This window comes from Lagopus leucura, unplaced genomic scaffold (assembly GCF_019238085.1).
Source record: "Lagopus leucura isolate 7727_CA_CO unplaced genomic scaffold, USGS_WTPT01 Super-Scaffold_100157, whole genome shotgun sequence".
Taxonomy (NCBI): Eukaryota; Metazoa; Chordata; class Aves; order Galliformes; family Phasianidae; genus Lagopus; species Lagopus leucura.
In genome coordinates, this window is record NW_024962334.1 from 28,516,484 (window position 1) to 28,542,292 (window position 25,809).

Sequence of the window (25,809 nt, forward strand, 5' to 3'; positions counted from 1 at the left end):
TTGCAAAAGAACTTTGAGATTCCACTATTTATTAATATTAGTATATGGAAAAATCATTTTTCTTGGGCTTCTTGCCTGGTCAAATGGCCTGGGTAGAATTAGTACACTCCACCCTCTCTGTGTCTGACTCAGAAATGAAGTCAGAAGATGAGAGAAAAGAAGAATGTGGATTTTAGGGGGATCAATTAAGCCCTTCATTGCTTTAAACTTTAAAAAGTTTAGTCTTATCTCATATACTGCCAGGTTCATGATGGTATTAAGCTGTTGATACTTTTTTCTGATAATAGCAGCAGAGTCAACAGCTCTGTTTTTAGCATTGGTGATAGAAGTGATACAGGACAAAACAAATGAACACAGAGCTTTATTACTTTCTCAAAGCTCTCATTTTTTTCTCATTTAATTTGTGGTATTCTGGCAGATGAAAAATATTGCCATATGCAAGCACCACCAATTTAATTTCATTTTTGTGATGTATGACTCCCAGAGCCTCACTGACTCCAAATCCCAAAGTACAACACAGTAAATTTAGTTAAGGACAGTTAAATTTTCTGTTGGTTTATAAATGCAAATATTATATTAATATTACAAAATCGGAGATTTTTTTTAAGGGAAATGTGATCTTACTTCAAGTGCAGTTTGATAAAACCAGAACTTCTATTATTCCTACCAAATGCAGGGTCAGTCTGACATTTCTAGTCCTAAATTTGGGAGACTGTCAAAAACTGTAGAAGTCAGGCATCTGCCAAGTCTGTATGTACTATGTTGTTTCACTGGAAACGGTATGACTTTCACATCCTTCAGTATACAAGTGTGATTTGGAATACTAACCTAAAACCTCATTGCCATGAATCTATAATGACCAGCACTGAGTGTTGTATTGGCTTAATGTTGCAATACTCCCTATATATCATATATATTGTCTTTCTGATTTTCTTCATGGATTGCAAAAGAAAAGCCCGTGTTACTGTGACCTTAGTAGCAATAAACTGAAATTTTGCAAACTTCATGGATTGTTTCCAAAATATTAAATAAATGGAACAGCTAATTTTGAAAAATGGTAGTGCCCTTGGGTAATCACCCATCTGCATTTCCACTAGTGCTCATACAACAAGGTATGACAGTGTAGCTAAAGCTTATAATACATGTTGGTTTGATGTTAAGACAACTTTTTATTGTTTTACTGTGTTCTTGTTTCCTTCTTTCCCTACTCTATTGTCCTTCCTCTTTGAAAGATTTTAAAGCTTTTTTAAGAAATATACTGAGACTCTTCTCTTTTGCTATTACAGAGATTTAACTTTTTTGGAAATAAAACACTATAACAAACTATAACAAATAAAGCATCACAAAATATATCAGAATTCTGTTCATGCCAAACAAACATTCAAAAGTGCAGACACTTTTTAACTAGAATTTACCAGAATACAGTTTTGTAGGTAGTTGCAGGCACAGTAGGGGTTCTGTAGGCTTGGACAGGTATGGGAGGGAGGTGAGCTCTGTATGACTGTTCCAGCGTTGCCATATTAGAGGTAAACATGTCTCTAAGTGGAAAACACTTTATTTAATTTAAACCACTCTTAATTCAAACCAGTGTAGAACAAATGCAAAAAAAGATATCTTTAAAAAAAAAAAAAAAAAAAGAAAGATACAAAACAAATAAAGGCAGTTATTGGAGTTCATACACACGAATAAGTGAATATATGTCTAACACAGAGAATAAATTTGAACGTATTGGCTGATTCAGTTGGCCAAATGGCACTTCTCAGCTGAGGACTAAAGTCCTGAAATCTGAGATTTCAATAACATCATAGCTATACTTAAAACCTACACATTTTTACAGTGCAGATTTGTAGGTTTTTGTGCTTCAGTGTGTACCTGCTAGCATCTCAGCCCATCAGGGTTTGTGGGCACGAAAATTGGGCATATATGAATGAAGACTGTATCCTGAAGCCCAGCTGCTGAAGAGAGCAGTCCCAGATGAAGCAATACTTTCAGATTTCCTTATAGGATAGTTTCAGGTTTTTTAATCTCATGTCTAGTCAAGTAGATCGCCATATTTGGGTGGACTGTCCTTAGCTGAAAAACATGTAAATGTATTTATCACAGTGGCTCCTTTCTTGATTTAAAAGCTGAGGTCCATTGATAATAATGACCAATAAAGAAAATTGTGCAGTGTGCTTTTGGTTGCTTTTGGTATCACAGAATCTTTCACAGATAAAGCTGGAAAGTTTGATGGGCCTAATGGCATTGGGTGTTCTTTGGCATAGTGGGAAGATAGACTGACAGTCTGCATGTCTTGTCTCAGCCCAGAGAATATTGAGCTACTTGCATTAATCTTGTTTCTGCAAAGCATAACCAAGTAATATATTTAGGTAAAAAAAACAAGGATTAATTATAAAAAAGTTTCACACCAATAGGGAGCATTTTCCTTGCCAGTAGGAAAGGATCTTGTACCTCCTACTCCATGAACAATTCATTAAGGAGTAAGGCAAGTTTGGGAGTAGGTCCTCACTTCTGTCTGAATACGTGAAACTCTTCCAGCTGGCTGAAGGACTGAGGGCAGCTCCAAAGTGGAAGCCATGGCCAGTGGTTTAGGGGAGGGAAGGGCTGTCTCTCTTCTTGCTTGGATTAGGTAGTACTTAATCAAGGTAAATGAGTGTGAGAGGAGAAGGGAAGAAGACTGAAATCTGAATCTGGGTGAAACAATCTGTAAGAGAAAGCAACTGTTGCTGGTCTTGGAGTCTCTTCTGAGCAGGTAGTCTTGAGAAAAACTGTTTCATCTCTTAGTTCTTACTTATTCATATGGATCTAGTCTTCAAAATGACAGTCCAATATTATTTCAGTCCTGCATAGATTAGTATGTTAGTAGGTATGTATGCAGGGTAAATGAGCCAGATATCTGTATAACAATTCTAGTTAGAGTATGTAACTACAAACAAACAAATTTGCCTTTATTTATAGTAAATGTGGAACTAAAAATCATCAGAAAAACCCATTAGGTTTCTGTAGCCTGTGTTATGTTCTTCATAGTCAAGCTGAAGAAGTCATGCATCTGAGAGCAGTGTTCTGAATGCACGTGCAGTCTTCAGTAATATTACAGGCATCTATTCGAACTCAAACCTTAAAAGACGCTCTGTTCCCAGAAAATGTTTCCACCTCTCCAAACCAAAAACTGAAACAGTATTACCTCTAGTTTTATCCAGCCGTGAGGGAGATTAATTCCATTCACGTGGACATCTTACTGAGACCATTCATGCACCAGCTCCATGGTGTTTTAATCAGCGTACTGTTGGTACGATCATCAGGCCCAGAATTTCTTAAGCCACAATATTGGTGCAAATAGTAATGAGGTTATTATTTATTCAGTTTTGAATATTAAATCATGCTCTTAGCAGTTGTCTCTTTTTTCAGCTTACTTCACCAGCACCTAATAAACGTGGGACAGTCATTGCATTGCCAACCATATTTGAAGATAGTGTCAGCTGATAAGAGATATGTAACTCTACAGAAACACCTATGATGGGACAAGTTCCCTGGTGGGCAACAGACAAAGAGAAATAAGCAATAAGTGTATAAGTCAACTTTCAATAGTATGAATGTGTCCAATTAGAGGAACCACATCATTGTGTGCAGAAAAGCCATGAGCCCATGGGCAATGAGGGCCTTGTTGCTTATGACAGCGTGTAGAGATGTGACAAAGTCAAACCTTAGAGCCTATCTTGTCATGCTTTGATCATCATGGTGATCATGCTATGATATGAGCTCCCTATAATTATAAGCAAAACATGTAACTGTTTTTTAAAAACTAGCCTTGCACTCATATTCATTCTTAGATACAATAGTTGTAACAAAATCTTTCAAACTAAATCTAATAATAGATCTTTATTCACTTTTCCAGGCAAGTTATAGGTTATTTGTAGAACTTTAAAAGCAGTTGTCAGATCCACTGCACGCTTTTTTTTTTTTTGTGTTGAATCTGGAAGCAAATGATAGGGTAGGTCTTTGGAAAGAGATGTGTCACCCACCTGTCCCCGGCTTCCACATTTGTGAGCAAGGGAAGAGCAGTCGACTCTCAACCTTGTCTCAGTTAATGCTGTGAAATAAATACGGTTGAGTGGTTTCAGAAAAAATATAGTCAACCAGAACACCTGTTTTTGAGTTGTCTCCAAAAACTGAAGCTGGAAAGGGGAGTTTGAACTTCTATTACTGACTGAAAAGAGTAACTCTTTTAGATGGATCACGTGGTAGAGTCTTGGCTTCAATGAAATTATTGTTAAAATTAACCCTGACTTCAAAGAGGTTTGTAACCTCTCTGAAAACAATTTAGTGGGACAGAATGGCACAAAACATGGAACATTAATCTCTGTTAATGTGTGTAAGTACAACACCTCAGCACTTAGCTGGAGAAATCCCTCTGCTAGATAGTGTTGCAAACTGGCAAGGAGGAGAGGGTATTGCTTGGAGATGTCCTGGGTTCTATGGTTTGTGCTTCTTGCACTGATCCTGTACAGGCTTTCTGTTGTTTTCTCCATGAAATAAACCTTGGTAGGGTAACTCCCGGGGACTGTGAGACTTTCATTCAAAATAAGGGTTGCAATGTGGGAGATATGAAGAGTCGCTTGAACAGATGAGACTGGAATTCACAGTGTCCGCTCTAGTCTTCGTGAGACTGCAAAGCAGAAGCAAGAGAGTATGTTCAAGCTAAACTTGCAAGAATTCAAATTATTTGGTTAGCATGGTCTTTGATATCTTTTGGCTAAACAAACTGTAATTTCAAAGGAAACCAGGCTATCACAATGTGACTACTGTATGCATTTATCCAGAGGAGGAGGTACACGTTCCTGCTTTTTACTAGTGGATAACTAAGTGATAACTCTTAACAGAGCTTCCAGGTTCTCCAGTGCTTTGAATGGGACAGGTGGCTTTTAACTGAAGAGATCTGCAGTCCAGCTCATAATTTAGGCTGTTCTAACTAGCATCATTTTCATCATGCCCTCATTTGGTCTGAATTAGCTGTTCCTAGAGGCGTTAATCTCTTGCAGATGCAGTCCTTTAAGGTTGCACTCTGAAAAAACAGGTATATATCTGTTGACAGATGTTCAGCAGTAAAACCACAGGTTCTGAGGTGTCAAAGCATGTTCTTTGTCTGGAAAAAGAAGCAGAGAAGACAGTGAGCTTGGGGAAAGTGGTTCATAGAAATTATGCTATTGCTGAGAACTGCTTGGATTTTGCACTGCTGGGTCCTCTACTCCAGACACAGCTTGGATTAGTCATTTCCTATGATTCGTTGCTTTGCATTTGAATAGTCTAGAGGAAGAGACAGTGAATCTGTAAATATACAAATGCATGCCTGACCAGAGGATTTATATGTTTTAAGTCACTCACTTCAAATTAAGTAAGCGTATGTCATCACTTAAAAAAAAAAAAAAATCATTAATACTGTTCAAAATTCAAGGCATTAGTGGAGCAGGAAGATTTGTTTAAAGCCTGTGATCAACAGTGAGGTATTATATACTGAAACAGTAGCAATAAAATATACTATACCACTTAACACAGAGATTGTATCAGGTACATACTTCTGCCACAGCTCAAGTGTATCTGTGCAGGCAAAGATGTGACTGGAGATAATGTGGTTTGGACAGAAAAAGAAGGTCGAGACAGCATCTTCACATTACTTACCATTTAGGAAACTTTTCCTCAAACTGGAATCAATGGATCAACTTAGTATGCTATCTGTAGGGTAGGAAATGGTGGAAAAAATCAACAGGATTTCTGCAGGGAAAAACTATATTCATTTTTGCAATGATCTTTATTGAGTGCTTTTGTACATTCTTGGGAGTTGTCATTCAAAGTGGGGTTTTAACTTCTCCCTGTGCGTGAAATCGTGGTCAGGATTACAGGTGAGATCCTGATCGTGTTGAACACAGGAGAAAGTTAACGCTGACTGGTGGTAGTTATGGCTTCGGTTTTGTTTTGCCTTTCTATATAGCAATAATGTCGTGAACAGAGCCTGAAAAGAGAGATATTTATGCATCAGTACTGCCACAGAAGGAGTTGTAAAGGCCTTTTAATTCTTTGTCAGTTATTTTCCTGTACTTCAGCATATCTGATGATTTAGTCCCCACTATTTTTAAGTGGATGCTTAGCTATGCAGCAATAGTATTTCATTTTGCGTACGGGATCCTCTGTTTCTCCATGTCATTAGGCCTTTTCTCAGGTCTTAGCTTAACTTGCCCTTTTTGTGCTTCATTCTCATTTTCAACACATTTCTGAAATGCCTTTCAAAAGCAGAAATAAAAGAGAGCTGTAAGATCATTTCATGTCTTCTTTATGTGGGGCAGTGGAAAGAAGTGGATGGATCAGAAAAGAAATCCACGAAAAAGAAAAAAAAAAAGGATATTAGAAGGGAAAAAATAACAGTAGGCAAAAAGCATCAGAGCTAAGTGTGGTTATGAATGGCTGTTTGTAACTCAGGGTTTACCTATAAACTGACAAACTTCTTAAATGTTTTTGAGAAATAACTGTTCACTTTATCGTGCAGCAATTTTAAACACAGACTTTGCAATCATATTATCTGGTGTTTTCCAGTGGACCTTAAACCAACATATCTAGTGGACCAACAGCTTGAAAGTGTAATCATCCACTTGTCTGCTTGCTCACAGTTAGATTTGGGTAGGAGCAAAATTCAAACAACAACTCCTTTTTTTCTTTCTTTCTTTCTTTCTTTTTTTTTTTGTTTTGTTTTTTGTTATTTGCTTTTGGTCTTTATTTTAATAAGTAAAGGTGGATGTTGCAGCTTAGAACTGTAAAAGCTACACAACTTGATTTACAGTCTTTGAACCAAGGTACTGTACAGTTCTGGCTTGAGTTTGTTTTTGCCATTTTTGGAAATCATCTTGTTTTGTTATAAGAATGATTTAAGTTGCAAGTGTCATTAAAGTTCTCCACAGTCCAGACCAGCTATACTGGGAGAAGGTTCATTCCTTGGAAAGATCTTGTCAGCGCTGAAAATTCTGTGCTTTGCATTTTTCCTCCTTTATTCTTCTGCCATTCATGTGCACATGGTCGTGTGGGAGGCTGATGGTTTTTCCAAACCAGACCTAATAAAATTGGATTTTTTCTTCCTCCCCAGATAGGTGGCCAGCCTATTACAGACTTTTTTTTCAAGCGTTTATTAAATTGAATGGACTCAAGCCACAATTTAGCTTAGAGACCTTAGTGATCTGATAGAACAACAGTGGAACAACAATGGCATTTTGCTTCAGACTTCACTAACAAAGGAGGGCAGAAGACTGTACTTGTTCATGTTATTGCAGTTTTCTGATAAGCAGGATTGTTTTCTCTTTAATCCTAACTCTGCAGCAGAACTCCCCTTGGCTTTGGGCAGAAAACAAATGCATATTAATGGAGTGAAGGGCAAACAGTCAGAATAACACTTCTAGTTGTCAAATACAAAATACATATGAGTTTCCAAGACTACGTCACCCCATTAAAAATAAAATACTTTGCTGTTTTTGAGCTCACATTCTCCCTCAAGCCTTTTCTAGCTGATATCTTTCTAAGTGTCTACAGTTGGGCTGATTGATAGCCGTTAGTCAAATCCAGCAACTGCATCAGCCTGTGGTTGGAGATGAGTGGTAAGTGAGTGCCAGGCCATTCACTTGTGGTTTTCCTCTTGTTTCCAGCTGTGCCAGGCTTTCAGTCAGAGGAATAGATCTGTTGGTAAGGGAAACCGTTGGTAAACCATAGAAACCAAAAACTGTCTCACTACCCATGACAAAAAACAGAAGAGAACCTTGAAGTCGGGGCAAGAAGACCTGCAGCAGCTGTGCTGGCTGACCAAGGGTAACCTGACCGTTCGCTCAGGTGGGGGCCAAGCTGCAGCCAGGACCAGGTGCTGCAGGCCCAAGCCCTGCTCACCAAGCTGTCCTACTGGAAAGCTTTTGCAGCTTCTGCACATACAGGTGGCACAGCACTCTTCTGACATCCTCTTGAATGTGGCATCCTTAAGAAAAAACTCTCATTCCTTGTAGGGCTGATATTCTGGTCTGTGACAACCCAAGTTAGCCTGACCAGAGGTCAGAGGAAAAGGCCTCATGGCTAGGAAACAGACCACAACATGTCAGTCATAGACGTTTTAAAGTCCTTAACATTAACATCATGGCACTTGTAATGGGATTTGTAATGTAGTTTTTATTTGGAAAATGCAATTTGCATTTGGAAGTAAGGCTGGCGGCAGGATCACCCGGCTGCCCCCCAGGCAGTGCTGTGCCAGGCGCAGCTGCCCACCGGTGCCAAGGTGCAGCACCTCAAACACACTCAGGCATCTCAAAGATGAGGTCATTCCTTGGATAAGGCAGCAACCCACAGGTGACATCCAGATGACATCCCCAGCTGCAAGTGGCTGCAGCCATAGAAGAGGACAGGCACGGAGCGGCATTACAGTGCTCCTTCCTCTTGGCCCCAGGGAGGGACAACCAGCTGTATGCAGCTCAAAGACTTTGCTTTTGAAAGGGTCTCCTGGCTCTTTCACGCTGCTTTCCTCTCCAGGAACTTGGCTGCAAGAGGCTTTGCTTTTTGACTAGAATTTGGCTGGGGGAAGCTCTGTGTACTTTTGTTTGTGTCGTAATAGAATTAAATATTGTTTTTATTTACTTTTTTCTTTCATAAGAAAATGGCTACAAAAAGGCATTTAAAGTCCAAGTGGGTGTACAAGAGACTTTCCTGGGCACTGGTATGTGCTGGAGAAGGGGAGGGAAGATTAGATGTTAACTGTGTCTTACATTGCTGAGCTCCCACGTGTGGATTTTTTCCAAATCAAATGTCCAGTTAGAAATTTTGATCTGAGCAACTTTATTCAATTTGCTATATTTGACCATCCAGAAAAGAACGCAAAACAAAACAGCTTTCTGAAGCTTTGTACTATTTTTGTACCAAGTAAATAATTGGCTGTAAGAGGAGAGCTCTAAATGTCAAAAGAAAGCAAGAGGAAGTGTGATATTTACATTTCTGGAAAACCATTTTTCCAAGGGAATGATAACCATGGAAGTGCTTGCTTACATCATGGGGGACAGACTATGCAGAAGGCTTGCAGTGGATCTGAGTCTGCAGGCTACGGTTGTGGATGGCAAAGACTAGACAGAGCCCTAATCTGGGGAGGGAGGTGGACACGGGCTGTGCAGCACATCCCAGGCATCCTGCGGCACACATGGCATCCACAGGCAGCCTTCACTATCAGTCCTCAAGGCTGTGTTGTTTGCTGGGCACTGAAAAACACAGAGAAGGAGCATAGCAGGATACGGCTCATACTAGTTCCTGTCTTGTCTTCTTTTGAAGCCACGTTCTCCTTGTGATATGAGTATGTTGTTGCCTTGCTTCTTCTTTTTATCTGTATGGCACTTGCAGCAGTGCCATCATGCTTGCCTGTGGACTCTGCTCAACCTGCTTGTACACTGGCCAGGTACAGATGAGTCCATGAAAGACTCAGCCACCATGGTATGCTGACTGTTAGAGGAAGCGGCAGGGTTTACCAAGTCAAGAGCTCGTGATGTCAAGATGTGGCATGCCTGGTTGTCCCTTAGTGCTGGCTGCATGCTTCATTTCCTTTTATAGATGTCCAGAATGCATACTGTCCAGAAGCAACTGTAAGACAATCTCTGATGCAGTATTTCTTCTTCTACTCAAATATTCTCCATAGCTTCTTTTGTAGCTTATCTGGGTTTAACAATAATAAGTGCTTTTGGAAAACAGATATTTGTCAAATGCAAGTTTCATCCAAGGGATTACTTCATTTCCACCGATTTATTCTACTGGGCTAGAATAAACTGGCACAAAGATTCAGTTACTATTGATTCTGACTGAGTCCAAATGAGTTACCTAAAGATAAATGACTTAGTCAGCTATATCATACAGAATTTGCCAACTATTGCAGATTATCAGATCATTTTTATTAGATTATGTCCGTGAAGCAGGTTTTATTATTGTGTCAGTACAGCACACAAAACAATCTATACAACAGAATGATTTTTAAAGTGCTCATTATATCCAAATAATAGGAGTGCAAGCGCTCAGTATCTAAAGAAGTACACAAAGCATGAGATTTCTCAGTAATGGTGCTATCTGTAGCTGTTAAACTAAGCCTAATTGGCAGTGAAGAATCATATTCAGCTGCTAAAAGAATGGAGATACTCTAGATTGCATCAGACCATTAGCAATGGTAAAGTATATGTATAAAGTCGAAACAGAAAAGCAGGCATTCTTGCTTCTTACCTGTCTTGGCTCCAGATCTTTTTAGAATTTGATGATGAGAGTATTTGTCTGGAAAGAGAAAGTCAAGTTCAAAGAGGCCCAAGAAAACTTGGTAATCTTTCTATTTCTGGTAAACTCTCCAGCCACATCTGTATAGGAAGCATGGCTTACCATGGAAGGAAGCTTTGGCTTGGTTATATGCATATGTGTATATGCAGAAGAGGATTCTAGTTTTTGAATCTTGAGCAAATCTCAGCTTTTTCAGATATAGAGTTAAAATTCTTCTCTAGGCTTCTATTGCTTTTTTTCAGTGTTTTCAGCAGATCCCAATATTTTTATAAATTGCTTTTTAGAAATAGATTGTGGGGAACTAGCAGAGAACATAAAAGTGCTGAATAACCTGGTGTGTGGGCTGAAAAGTTCAAGGGATGGAATGGTTCAACAGCTACAGGTTCTCAGTACCTTAGAGACTGAAGAAATGTTTATTATGTAAAGGTAAAGTTGTATGCTGTTCCCACTAAATTAATGTCAAAAGCCAATAGAGTTTTGCTACTGCCAGAGGCAGGACCATGTCTCAGTAATGGCAAAGCCCTGGCTCAAGTGATAATAGAATAAAAATTGTCCCAAAATTCTTCTGGGAAGCTTTGAAACAGTGTAGTGCTTTAGTGTAAATGCTACAACTGCAGTGGGGAGGGTGGCGTCTAAGCAGTGTCATCTTGGGTAGAATGTTTTTGTTTTTTCTCTTTTATGAAAGAAATTAGCTTTCTCTTTCATTCAGTTAGGATTCAAGTGGGAAAGAAAGATTTGATGTGAAATGACTAATAGGTGAACAGCATAAATAATAGAACTCTCAACCCTGAATTACCGTGCATCTCATGAGCCAGTGAATGTAGATCTCTTAGTTTCTCCAGCATGAGTAATGGAGTTAACTGTACAGTATAAAATATTATTTAGGGCAAAATTATATTTAGTTTAACTGACATTGAGAATTATATCAGTTTTCCTTGTATGGTTGCTATACATACTCAACTAACTTCAGTGCTTATCTCAAGTTTTTCAGCAGATGTTTATTAATTCCCTGTAAGCCAGAACAGCTGCTAAAAATTAAAGTGTTTCTTTCACACCATCCTTTTAATCCACTTTCATGCCTTTTGACTCTCAGTCTCTGGACCTGGAGGACAAATTTGAAATTGAAATTTCACCTCTGCTATTGCAGTAGTTTACTGCTCAGTGCTGGAAGTGTTTTCCCTACCTTTCTGGCCTGAAGAGTTGTAATCCCCTTTCAGAGATTCTTTGCTGGCAGAGTGTTTTATTACACTTGAAGGTGATGAGAGATGTGAGGGGGAGGGTTGGGAAGGGAGTCCTTCTGATGTTTCAGGATTATCTGAAAAATTAGAAAGGCTTAGTGCAACAGGTGCCATTAACACCTAATATGGGGGCAACAAAAGCGATCATAGATCAAAACATGTACTGGGTGCCACACAGGAGCAGCTCCAGGCCAGTTGCAGAAAAAAGCCCCAAGGGATCATTCTCTGAGCTTGTAATGCTTTCCCTTTATCCTTTGATTTTATTCAGTATTGAGAATTTCACGTTCTCAATTATGTCAAGCATTGATGTTTCCCTTCAAATATGGAAATAGAATATCTAATGGATCACTGTTCTTAAGCCTCAGAGAATGCCAATGCCCAGCCTCTGATATCTCACTAGATCACCTCTGCCACTGTGCTGCTACCAATGACAGTGAGAATTTTGTATTTCGGACTTTTTCCAGATGTTTGTAGTTGGATATTTGCTTTTCTAGCTTACACTTCCTAGCTCTAGAATTTAAAGAAAAAAAAAAAAAAGTTATGCTGATAATTTACATTCTTAGTGTAACTCATGGTCGTGGGACTAAAGCATCACTTCTACCAGTATCCTTTTCCATCATGTTATATAATATACTTAGGAGCATAATTTCTTTTATCCAAAGGCTTGTGAAGCACTTTGTTTAAGTTTATTGAGAAGGTAATAAAACCCTGACAAGGCTGGGAAAACATATTTGGATGTCAATGGGCTAATCTTCTTTGGGCAGACTGAATGAACAAGCATGCGTGATATACCTGCCCCTTTTGCATCACCTTTCTTCTCCTTAGTCTAAGAGAATCAATCTCAGGCAGGAGTTAGTCTCCTTTGTGGAACAGTTACTTCTGGAAAGAAGTTCAGCTGATACAAGAATGACAACAATGATAGATATGTGGTCACAAAGAGTTTATTGCATAAGAAATTGACCTAATGGTGCAAAATCGTTTAGTTTAAAGGTTTACTGGGAAAGTAATCTGAAAATATTTTCAGATTGTGTAACAGGAATTGTATTTTAATTAGGGCCTCAGACTTTAAAATCTATTACATAACCCCTTGATTTAAACTAATTCCAACGTTAGAGGCAGCCAGAGCAAAGTCCATTTTAAAAGATTTTTTTAGATTAGTAAATACAGAAAATGCCAACTGCAAAGCTTTCCGGAGTCATCAGAACATTAATAGAAACTCATGAAACTATAAAAGATTAATATTTCTGAAAATTCTGATTTCAATAGATTTTCATTTTGAAATTCCATACAGGATAGAGAAATAGATATTTCATGTAGAGTACTGGTTTTTTTATTCTCATTTGTATAATTGGTGAAGACCAGGAACAGACTTAAACTCATTGCCTGCCTTGGGGATAGATCCTTGGCTGCAAGATAGACGATTTAAAAATACTTCTTTAAAATACCGCATTAAGGAGCACCATGACACTCTGACTAAATTGTGCCACTTCAGAATGCTGTCTGCTGAATTTTTAAGTGAGGAGTAAATTATGAACTCAGTGAAAGTGGTGGTGGAAAATCACTCCGGCCTGGAAGGAAGATTGAGATCTTCTCAAGGAAAATATGGGCAAATTTGTTCACAGGCACAGACCTTTGGAAATGAGTATTGCCCAGAGCTCTGCATGCACACACTGCTGTTGTGCATTCTGCACAGCAGTTGGACCATTGCTTATGTGAGTGAAGTGGAGAGGAAGGAGCTTCCTCAGCTCCTGTCCATCCACACAGGATGGCCTGTGTCTAACCCAGAGTTCACTTGCTACCCAAGCACTCAGTTGTACAAGAAAAGCAAAGAAGCACAGCTATTTTAGAGAATTCAAGTTTAAAAGGTGGTATGAAATAGGTTCAACAGAAAGAAGAGAGTACAGAAAACCAAATGTTCACAGGAAAAGCATGATTGAATTGTATTTGTCATTACCAGTAGTTCTTTCTGGGTGCTATAAAAATACAGAAGCCTGCTGATTAGTTATGCAATTAAACCTAAAACAGCTGATTGAGAAGATGGAGGTAATTTAACTGCATACAGTGATGGGGTGGATGTTTAACACACAAATAGTTAAATCATATTGCTGGTAGAAGTGTCAGAATAAACAAGAGGAATGTTCCTTTCTGCACTTGATGAAGAGACCATGCATTTATTCCTTTCCCTTTCGCCGAGGTCAGTTGTGTATGGATCTCTGGAACTTACTTCAAAAGTTGGGAGAGTTCAAAATGCCACTGTTATATCATGCTCACTGAGCTGAGATAACAGCCCTATAAACACTGGTGGAACGAACCTACAAATCTTCTAGAGAAGCAAAATGTCCGCAGATAAAAAGTTGTGACGTATGTGCTTAAGGAATAAGTGAAGGACGTTTAACCTACCAAGGCTCTTCCATTAAAAAAAAAGTATTATCTGATGAACTTTGACGCAGTTCTGCTCAGGAATAGATGCAATCTGCCCCCGTTAGAGCATATTATGGTTGAAGATAATATCTGCACTCACCTTATTTTTTGGATATTTTTTGATCAGGAATGTTATATCCTTCTGTTGAAACATCATTTGTTTTCCTTGTAAGATGCTGTGAAACCAAAGCATACTTAGCCCAATCCTGGAGTCACTGATGTCTGTGGTGAAACTTCCATTTAGTGCAATGGTTGGGGTCAAGGCCCTCGATTCTGCTCCAGGGCCAACTGGGACCTTGTAACACAGTGCTTTCACTGAAAGTGTACAGCAGATGTTAAGCTTCCTTTGCCCAGTTCCTAATGAAGCTCTGAAAATGATTATATTTTATTTAAGATCTTGCTCTTTTTCTTTGCTGTATTTTAATCAACAACTGAGTCTATGCAGTAGACTGTAGACTGTCATAAAGCTGCACACAGTGCCTCTGCTTGGTTTCCCTTTTACTAATATCTCCATTTCAGTTATACGTTCAAAGGGAACATGTGTCCATCTGTAAATTTCTTGTGATTGATGTTCTTTACAGTGCTGGCTCTTACCGTGTGCCAGCCTGTAAAAATGCTCCCAGAGTCCAGCTTCTCCAAGTAATGCAATCATTGTAGCAAAGCAGTGCAAACTTTTCACGATGAAAATCCTCACAGGGAATGTTGATCTTACTAGAGATCTTAACCCCAAAGTTAATTGCCAAAATGATTACAAATCTTTTTAGAGTGCTGTCCAATGAATCACTCTGAATATTTTCCTATTTTACCTTTCTACTTCCTTTTGGATACCACTGACTTGCAGCTTCAGGCCTGTATGTTAGCAGTGTCCTGAAGGTTACCTGGGACAAGTCTTTCCCTTGCTGGCTGACTCAGACAGCACCTCCATTTCTTAGGAAATAGGCTGCATGCGCATTTTAGGATCAGAATATTATCTTTATTTTTAGAATTCATTTGCTTCATTTTAAATAGCAATAGGGTACAAAGTCAACACACCACAGCACTAGAAGAGTGCAGCAATTTTCCAGAAGCTACTTGTTTTCAATACCTGTCACTGCCTATGGAGTAATACTCAAAAAGATCATGAGAAACTTCAGAAAAAACAGTGATTGCTGTTATTGTGACGCATTAAATCTGTTTCTAGTAGTAGTTTAATAGTGATACAGCCCCAGTGATCTTAGAGATATTATGGATGATTATGGTACTATCCTACTTGAAGAACAATAGAATTTCAGTAAAAAAATTTGGCAAATAAAATGAAAAACCAAAGATATCCATCTTCTGTCAGATTCTAGCTGAACAGTATTTCTTCAATCATAACGTGTATCCACACTACCTTTCTTCTTATATGTAGAGGAAGACATGTCCATGCTCCACATGAAGTAACTGCTTCCTGTGCTGTGTCTGGAACCCACTGACACGAAGTGAAAGGAGAGGGAAAGGAAAAGGAGAGGGAGTACAAAAAATGTTACATTTAAAATGAGAACTCCCAGTTGCACAACAGCTGAGGCAAGTCACTTGTGACTGGAAGTGGGTAACTGCCCGGAGCATGCAATGTTGTCAGCTGTGGCCTGTTTTCAGAATAAAGTTTTATACTGTACCAAATTCTTGCTACCTCTCAGAAAGGTCAAGGGCCTTTGTCTTTAAAGACTGATACATCTATTTTCCTTATATCTTGCTTTAGTCTCACTATTCATGCCTGCAGTATAGGCTTGTGCGGAAGATCTACCAAAAAGAACCAGCGGTGGGAAGGAGAGTGAATCAGCTCGGAAATAATCCCTCTTAAATAAAGGTTTCCACAGGACAGTCCAGATCATGTTATTTCTAGTCATCATTCTAGTTTTAGGTCTTCCTTGTTTATAATTCTAAAAATGAAAACATTTTCATCGTAATAAGTAACCAAGAATCTGAAAAAAATATTTGCCAGCTATTCACATTTTGTAACATGAAAAAAAAGAAAAAAACCCAACAACAACATTATTTAAATATATCTCTGAGTCACAGAGTATGTAGCTTGGCAGGTTTCCCATAGCACGATGCAGGATTCCTTGGCAAATGTTTCTCGGCTTTAGCTTTTTTAGTTTCTTCACCGTCACCTTGTTGCTCTTAGACACAAAGGCATGCAAGCTCCTAAACTTAACTACTGCAACCTCACTGACTTCTAAAATTCCCTGTACCGTTTTCATGAGCTGCTGCTGTAATCTTTCCCTTTGTATTTTTCTTTCCACTTTGCTGCATTACTGTGAGTTTTCTTTTACCAGGTTACTCATCTTGTCTCTCTAATGCCTTCAAGCAGCAGCTACCTGTTCTGAAATTGCTGCTCTTTCTCACAGCTTTCTCCTTGCTACCTTTTCAGCCAGACCAGCTAAGCCTTACTTACCCAAAGAGCATTTTGCTCTTTCAATTTTAGAGGGCTCTTTAATGATTTCAGTGATGACTTTCTGGGTTGCAGATATGTAGACTTTTCACCAAGAATATTGAACACGTTCAAGTCAGTAATCAAGAAATTATCCTTATTGCTTTTCTGTAGTAACAAGGAAGGTGATCAGATTTCCCACTGCTGTTCTCGACAAACTGAGCAAATGGACAAGCAGGTAGTATCCAGATAGCTATTTTGGAAGTTATTTCTTACATTTCCAGTTCCATGCCTAGCCTTAGAGGCAATTGTATTGGCAATACTAGAATTGTCATGTTGGCTCTATTGTATTTTGGTTAGAAAGAGAGTTTCCTGACTGTTCTTTTTCACTCTTCAGTACCATTTTTCTTTATATGAGCTTTCTTCCATGTATCCATTTTATCTGTAGTTTAATCACTCCGTGTAAGAAATTGGAAAACAGCTTCCAATTTGGATGTCACTAATTGGTTCAAAATATCAGCCAAGAAACTTGCAGAAGTCTTTTCCTGTGCCTCAGTGCATGTAGTTTTATAGTTTTTAATTTTTTTTTCCTTGTTTGCGCTGCAGTATGTGCTAGAGCAGTGTTTATCAATGCCTTTAATTTCAATTTGCATGAAAACACTGACTTTTCTTATAATTAGTTACAGGCTGTCTTTGCTTTGTGGGCCACGGGCTTAAACTGAAGTCTAGAAGTAATGTGGTCAGTTTACAGTTAAACCTCATTTATCTTGAGGGTGTCACTGCATTGTCATTGTATACAATACTTTTAGAATTGCTTTGGCATGTTAGCAGAGTTGCACCAGGGGGAATTTTTTCATAGAGACTTGCTTAGGAAATGTTTATATCTCAGTTTTTACTGAGTAACATAGATGTGAAACACACTGTCTATAAAATAAAATGCTAACCTTTTAGACACCCATATTAAGCTCTGACACATAGAATACTCAGTGAAGGTGAAAAACAGTATGAAACAACAGCATGAAATGGGAAAGTTGGAGAATGATAAAATCTTACTTGTTTGGCTACATATAAGTGAGCCTTTCAGCCAAGGAATTAGTAGTATTAAGTCCTTCTAAACTATAAGTAGGTGCTAATTTTTTCAAGGTACGTTAGGTTTTACAGTTCAGCCTTATGTTGAGATCTGTTTTTATTTCCATGTTATCACAAATCACAGTGTGGTTGATATGGGCAGGATCCTCTGGGTCTATGTGGCCCAGTAGGGCCCGCCTAAGCAGGGTGACCAGCTTCTGATGATCTCTAAAGAGGAGACCCCCACAGCTTCCAGGTACCTGTGCCAGTGCTCTGGTGCCACACAGCACAGAAGTGCTGCCTCGTGCAGAGGGACCTCCTGTCTTCCACTTTGTGCCGTGTCTCTTGTCCTGGCACTGGGCACCACTGAAAACAGCTTGGCTCTGTCCGCATTGCACCCTTCCTTCAGATATTTAAACACATCGATGAGTTTATCCCTGAGCCTCCTCTTATCCACACTGAACAGCCCCAGCTCTCTCCAGCCCTCCCTTATAGTGGAGATGCTCCAGTCCATTTGTGACCCTTCACTGTGCTCTTTCCAGTATGTCCCTGTCTCTCTGGTGCTGAGGAGCCCAGCACTCCAGCACCTCACCAGTATTGGACTACCATACAGATGGTAGATTTAACTGAAAAGAGTCACAATGCAGACTCCTAGCTAATATCCACATAACTATGTAGCTGCATATCCTATCTGAACCTCAGGATCTTGTTCCATGATAGCTCCTAGCTTTCAAAAGTACATTTTTATTTATAATATGACATCTCCAACTCATCTTTAGATCTGTAAGCTATGGGCATTCTGGTCTCACCTTACAAATAAAGATTTTTTTTCCTCCATTCAGTGGGTACTTTTCAAGGAGCAGTGAATAAAGGTTTAGCTCCAAGGTTTAGAGAAGTAATGGTGAAACAGGACAGAGACCTGTAGACTTCTTGCAAGATTTCCCTCCTCCCTTCTCCCTAAAACAGAACAAAAAGAGCAAAAAACCAACAACAAAACACAGCAGCAACCAACAAAAATAGGAAAATATGGCAGCATGACAACATTTGAGATTTATTGAACTAATGGGGAAACTAAATTAGTCTTTTGGTGCACTGTATTTCTTTCTGTCCTATCTTCTGTGTGGTTCATAACAGCAGCAGTGTTGGATCCCTCAGAGCATGGATTTTGTGGTAAGCAAAGTCGGAGAAGGTTGAGAGGATAAGGAAATGCACAGAAGGGAAGTGTATCTCTTTCCACTGGAATATCCCTCTTTCCTGAGGTATACATACACACAGATTTTACACGCAGTTCTTTAAGGTCATAGGGCAGACATATCTTCTGTCACAGGAGACAGATCCAGCTCCTTGCCTTTCTTAAGGAAAAAAAATAAGGAATTTTAAAAAAAAAACCTTCTCTTTAAGTAGTCTCAGGTAGATTATCATCACAGAGGGAGGATATATCCCCAAGTAAGGACTTCTGGATTCAGCTTGCATAAATAGACCTCAGGGAGTGAGTGGGTGAGTGAGTCAAGTGAAAGATACAAAGAACAAAGGTGATATTTTACATTTTTGTGGCTGCTGGGCGTGCTTCCAGTTCAGTGGTACTGGGAGAACTGTCATCTACCTTTAAGAATAGCATTAAAAAATACTGACTTAAGGTGAACATTCCCATCCAAGGTGTACTGGCCTTGTAGTGCTGGCAAGTCATTACTGAAGAATAATTAGTGCCAAAATGTGAGCAGAGATCTTCATACAATTGCTGATTAAGTGCATCTACAGATCTACTTCCCCAATCATCCATCCAATATTCCAATTGAACTGGCAGCCAAAATTCACGAGGCAAATTTCATTACGTTAGTTGTGCCTAACCTAGAGCTGGCATTCTGTTGTAGTCATGATGGTGGGATGGATAGGAGTCTGTAAGATGAATTCATAATGCTTCATTATGATGAAATATCAAAGTACGTTGGAAGGTCACCTTGTGTTGTATAATTATGTATTCAAAAGAATTTAAATTCTTTGCTCAGCCCTCAGTGAATCTGAGACAACAGCAGTGATGGGAAAAACCTCTCTTAAAAATCCCAAGAATCATACTTGTTTTGGCATGACACTGCCTAAGGTGATTTGCGAACAAGGCTGACTTTGCCAAGCTTTCACATAACACACAATTCAGCATACGTTTTGCAACATTAAATCTGCTTTCCATTTGCATGGATAGAATTGCCTGATTGTGTACATTTCGTTAGTTTAAAGGGCTCCAATATTCTAATACTGGAGCCAAAATGAATTTCTTGAGGTGATGGAGGCTGTATGTTAATTACTTTAACGAGTCATTCAGAACCGTGCCTAAGGTTGTTCCTTTGTCTGACTTTGGAAGGTATCAGTGTATCTGCTGCCGCAGTAGTACTGGGATGGTAGCTAGTGACCATCCTGAAAATCAGGTTCAAATCTGACAGCAGTAGATGCTCATATCTTTGTGAAGTTGCTTCACTGTTTTTTGGTAAAAGTACTATTGCCAGATACCGTAAAGCTTATAAAATACAGAAATCTGTAGGTATGAGTTGAAGTGGTCTTGTCAAAGAGACCTCAATTAATAAGTAGCATGCACACCTAAGAAGCAATGCATACCATCATTTCTCATCTCTTCAGAGCCTAAATAAAAAAGCCCTTTATGGACAAGTACCAGACTGCCACATTTTAGCCCATCAGTTTAAATCTGATGTCATATAGTTTCAAATTGAGTTTGATTAAATTGTTCGCTGTGTCTCTGCCCGAAGCAGTTTGCAGTGTTAGCTGATAGGACGTGATCTGGGTGGCAGCAACCATAGAGGCAAAAGGCACATTTAGCTCATCAAAGATGGTCAGCACGTCCTCCAGTTATTGCTTTGCTTTTTTTCTTAGTGGCACAGATTTCTGCAGGGCTTATTATGCCTGAGACCTGTCACCATCCTCTGGGCATATCTGGGTGTATCTGGTGCTGACCCACAGATAAGTAGTGGCCTATAGCCCTGCTCTGCATGTGAGAGCTGCAACATATAAAGCACCATTTCTCACAATGAACTCATGGTTAGTAATAGGGGATCCAAATCCTACATTTGCTTCTGCCTATGGGCAGTGAGAGGGGAAGGACTGTCTCTGAGTACTTCTTGTTCTCCCAGGGTAGACAGGAGAGGTTTTATCCTGAGAAATGCAACAGTGAAGATGTTGGCTCTGGATGTAGCTTTTTAGGACCTTTTCAGAGAGAAGAAAAGGAGTGTACAGGGAGACATGAAAGTACTGACCTTTCTTCATAATCAAAGATGCATGGGAAAATACTTAGTTTGTAAAGTCACCATGTCTCTGTTGAATAGTTTTGGGAACTGTGACCATAAATTCATAGCTTGCAGTGTTTTCTGAGGGCTGTGATCCAGAGAGAGGGGTAGCCTGACTAGCAGGCTGCAAAAAAGACAGGGAACTCCTGGAGAGAGTCCAGCAGAGGGTTGAAGAGATGATTGAGGCCTGGAGCATCTCCCTTATGAGGAAAGGCTGAGAGACCTGAGGCTGTTCAGCCTGGAGGAGACTGAGGGGGATCTTAGCAATGCTTATAAATGTCTCCTGGGTGGGAGAGCTCTTTTCAGTGGTGCCCAGCAGCCGGACAAGCGGCAGTGGGCACAAATTGCAGATGGAAAGTTCCATCTGAACGTGAGGAAAAACCTCCTTACTTTGAGAGTGACAGAGCACTGGAACAGGCTGCCCAGAGAGCTTGTGGAGTCTCCTTCTCTGGAGGTATTTTTAACCCACCTGGACACTTTCCTGTGCAACCTGCTGTAGGGAACCTGCTTTAGCAAGGGGTTGGGCTGGATGATCTCCAGTGGTCCCTTCTAGCCTCTACTATTCTGTGATTCTGTGAATCTCTTGGGAATTTAGACACAAAACTGTGCTGTTCATCACAACCTGCTGTACTGTAGACCAAAATGGCAATACAGTCATACAGAGTAAAAATATTTTAAATTTCACTTTGAGAGGAAAAACTGTGTGCCACTGACTGAAAGTAATTTTTGACACTGTCTTTTTCTGAAAGCTCTAGCAATTCCATCTATTAATTTGTTTCTTTCCTGAATATATTTATGCAGCAGAAGTATTCCTCTCCCTCAAGGTAAATTCTGTATCGCTTCACACCCCATTCTTTACAGACCTTCATAAATCCATTGTCATTTATTTGATCCTTTAAATTTGGTGGAAGTATGTTTCCAATATACAACATAAAAAGAATTTAATTTTGAATTTATACGATAATAATTAATCTCCAATTGTATTATACTTTAATGAATGCATGACATTTCACTCTGTTTTTGTCTCTCTAAATAGCTCATTATGTTCTGTCTTGTTTTGATTATATATAGGATAGCATTAGCTGAGAGAAAGTTATACGTGTTGAAGGATGCAATTAAATTCTAAAAAGTAGGATATTCAAAAATATTTCCCATCTGTCCTGGTTCTTATCAAGTTTAGTAGAAAAATATTCTCAAAGACTGGATAAAATATGAAGGCAAAAGAAATGAGATCGCTGAAAAATAACGAGCTTTCACTCTACGTTGGCAGCTGACAAATAAAAGTTCACATTAATTAAAGGAAAAAATATCTCTTTATTCTTTCAGACCACTCTTCCGTGGAAATTCAGATGTTGATCAGCTAGGAAAAATCTTTGAGTAAGTAATAACCAGTTGCATTATGTCAATATATGTTTAATACTGAAATACCGTGAGGTTTCTTTGCTGTGTTTTTAATGCAGTAATGTGTCTAGAACTAAGTATTCCTAGAGCCCATTTCCTGTTGCTACTCTATGCAACGTGATATTTCCATGCATTCTCTGTCAGAGTGGGAGGAGGAAGCAGCGTGGAACAGAGTTCTGCAGAACTAGCAGCCATCATCAGGAAGTTACGAGAAGCTTCTGTTTGGGGCTTTTTAAATCTCTTAAACATACTGTGCATGTACTATTCATGAGTTTTCCTAAGCAGTTAGTTTCAAGAGATTCTCTTGGCTCAAATACAAATGCAATTTTTGTTTCAACAAATGCAGTTTTCATTTTCTTTTCAGTAATTTCCTCGTGTATTTCAGAAAATAACATTAGAATCCTTTAAAATGCCAATCAAATTAAAAAGTCGAGGATGCTTACCAACAGCTTCTTTATGGGAAAGCCTTCTGTACGTGAGAAAATAGTTTAGCTTTTAAAAAATACTGTATAACCTGCTAGAACAATTAATAGTCCAGATAACTGTGAGAATAGAAGGACTAGCAGCACATAATGTAGATTTTGTCAGAGACTGACTAATAGGCTTTCCTTTAAAACCTTTTCTAAATTCAAGGAGTTTGTGTTTTTCTTCTTCAGATGTACAGAATATGTTGAGGAGGTGGAGAGGCTCTGAAGTCTCTGAGGTAGATTAACTCTTTTCCAAAGTATGTTCTTATTAGAAACAGAAGCAACCAAAAAATAAATTGTAAAATGACCGATATTACCAATGTGTTAATTAAGTAGGAATATATCTTTTTTTAATTTTTTCTTGTACGAGCTCTTCAGGGCAAGGAATGTTTCTAAATTTGTAAGAACCATGTAATTTGAAGATTCACGTACACGTCACTTCATTAGGAAATCAGACCCACTTAGGTCTCATCCCGTGCCACAGAACGAACGCCTGTTTACTTCTGCACCACTGTGTTCCTTTTTCCTATGGAGAGACTGCAAAGATCTGCTGATGTTCATAAAGGAAGAAACAGATAGGCAAAGTGAGAGAGGGAGAAAGAGGAGACGTTGCAACTCTGTTCTGTTAAAGATACTGCAAACAGAAGATAGTAAATTTTTTAGGAAAAAGAGCATAATTAGAATAAATAATGAATTTTTCTGCCTAGCCGTATTTCCAGTTCTCAAGTCGTTAACAGATCTGTTTCTGAGCATTTTCATTATTTAGTATGAGGTTCCTAAATTGCAGGTCTTGATTTCACACAGTTGACTTCCTTTTCCTGCATGCCATACCAGTGTATGTGACTCACTTGCGTGGTTAATTTGTCATGCGCTGAACAGCTCTTCCTGCATAATCCAAAAAAATCAATCCTCAAAGTTTACTTTTTCCTCTGCCAAAGCTACTCTTTCAGTCCTGCAATATTCTGCTTTATTAAATGAAGATAGTTTTGATACATGGAACTTATTTTGAGGGGAAAAAAAAAAAAAAAAAAAAAAAAAAAAAAGCTGTGATTTTTTTTAGGGATTTTGATTTGATTTACTAATGATAATTAAGAGGAAAAATCTAAATTAATTGGGATAGGATTAAATATATAACCGGTAGCAGCAACTTCCAGCAGGATCTTTCCATCCCTAGGGGGCGATTACCTGTGCAGAAAAGAATTCATCAAGAAAAGAAAATGCAGTGCTAATTTTAGAAGAAATTCCTTATTATACATTTACTTAAAGAGAAAGTTTACTTTTGCTTCTTTTGCACATTTCTCCTTAAATAGTTCAGAAGTCACTTGTTTGGGTTTGGGGGCTACAATAGTGTTTATTTTGTGTTTTCACAGCTGGACAACCCCATACAGTTAGGCATAGCTCTTCTTGTAGGAGGATTGTTTCTTTCTACGGTAGTGAGTCATTCTCCAGACAAATTTGGACAGAAAGTAGTTTCAGGATTTTCATGCAGACTGGACTGATGTATTCTTTCATATAATCGGGCTGTGGTCTGCCTTTGCTTTACATGTGCTGATTTGCCTCAGGTAAAATTCCAGTGTGCTTGAGGGTAAATCCTTAGGAGGTTGCCCCAGACAATGTCCTGCTTTTCTAGGACACTGTCTGCATGTGGGATATCCTCACAGATTTCAGGGTAAATGCTGCAATGGTATGAGCAGACTTGTCTCTCATTGTGATCAACGGGAGCAGAAAGTACTCAGCATTTCTCAAGACCAGGCCTGAACGTTTAGCAGGAGGTGAAACTCATCCAAGATACACCCAAACTTAGTCACTGAAATGGTAATGCTACAAGACCAGAGTGAGGGCATCTTCTTAGACATTCATTATTAAGAGTTTTGAATTCTGCAGGAGCACATAAGTAAAAATATCTTTCCACTCTTGGTCTCGTCCGCCCTACCTGCCTGACTGGCTGCCTCCTGGTTTCTTTTGTTAGCTTTGCCTGGGCCTGTGCTAATTCTGGCCTCTTCATGCTCTCTCGTACAAAAAATAAAAAGCCTGGGACTGGCCAAACACAATTGAATGGCAGGCTAGATTTCAATGTTATTTAAAATATTTAACTCCTTTGTCCTCCAACAGTGCTGTTTGTGTTACGTTTAATACAGGTTTGGATCCTCAAACAGCTGATCATGCAGCTATAACCACTGTGGGGTGCTGCACCATACCCCTGACATAGCTGTCCTGATAAAAACATCGTAATTTTTCAGACAGATTTAACTCATCTTTTCCCAAGAGCTTTGTTGTTTTCTGATACAGTAAGATTTAAAGTTCTCTGAGGTATTAATTGCTTTGACCTTCTAGTCACACTTTTGTTTTGAGGACATGTTAATTTTAACTGAGCCAAATTACAATCTAAAATCCGTGTAGATAGAGCTGGACTAATTCCACTCAGTTCAGGTAATCTATGATTTACATCAAAATGTTGGCCTTTGGCCTCACCCAGCCTTATTACCAACTTCAGCAAGAAAGGTCAATGCTGCTCCCTAGTGGCACTGGGCTTACTGCAGACCCAGGGATTTAGTGAAGTTTTTCCTTGATCCTTCTCCTCTTGCTGTTAGCATTTGAATTGAAAATCTCAACTTTACAGGCTGTATAATTTGGTTTTCCCTGAAACCTGACATAGAATGTCAGGTCTTTTCCAGAATTTCCATGAGAAACTGATGTTTCATTACCACAAACATTAACTTCAGACTAAAACATGAAATATACGAGACATGACCCAGTATTGGATGTTTACCTACTATTTCATTTATTTTATTTTAACCTTAGCATAGTTATTCACTGAGTTTAAATGCCTTCTAGAATTTAAAGTAACAAGGTAATAAGTGATAAAAAGAAATTCAAATATTCTATTGAAAAGTAAAGAAAAAATAAAATACAAAGGCAAATAGAAACACAAAGATACTGAAGTCCTATGCCACTTCTGAACTGAGGCTTTAAAACCTGTATTGTGAAGCAAATAAATTGTTTAACTTTAGGCAACAATTACTGCACATAGCTTTGAAGCATTATGAAACATCCCTTTTATTGCCTTACCCTCATCTTGACCCACACTCTTCTCTCAGCCTCTATTCTTGTGAATAAAGGTCCTTGCATGCAATTCCCCTTTGAAACTTACTGCTTTTAATCATCCTGGAGTGACATATGTTGCACCATCCAGTCAAGAGCTGAGCAAATTTCTTCCA

At 38.9% G+C, this 25,809-nt stretch overlaps 1 protein-coding gene across 1 annotated transcript in view; it reads left to right on the plus strand.

Moving 5' to 3' along the window:
* CDK6 (cyclin dependent kinase 6) overlaps nt 1-25,809 on the plus strand; it is a 120,883-nt gene that overhangs the window by 90,789 nt on the left and 4,285 nt on the right. The window contains exon 5 of the mRNA XM_042889030.1: nt 22,050-22,100. Within this exon, the coding sequence (XP_042744964.1) occupies nt 22,050-22,100 (51 nt within the window). The remainder of the gene's footprint in view (nt 1-22,049; nt 22,101-25,809) is intronic.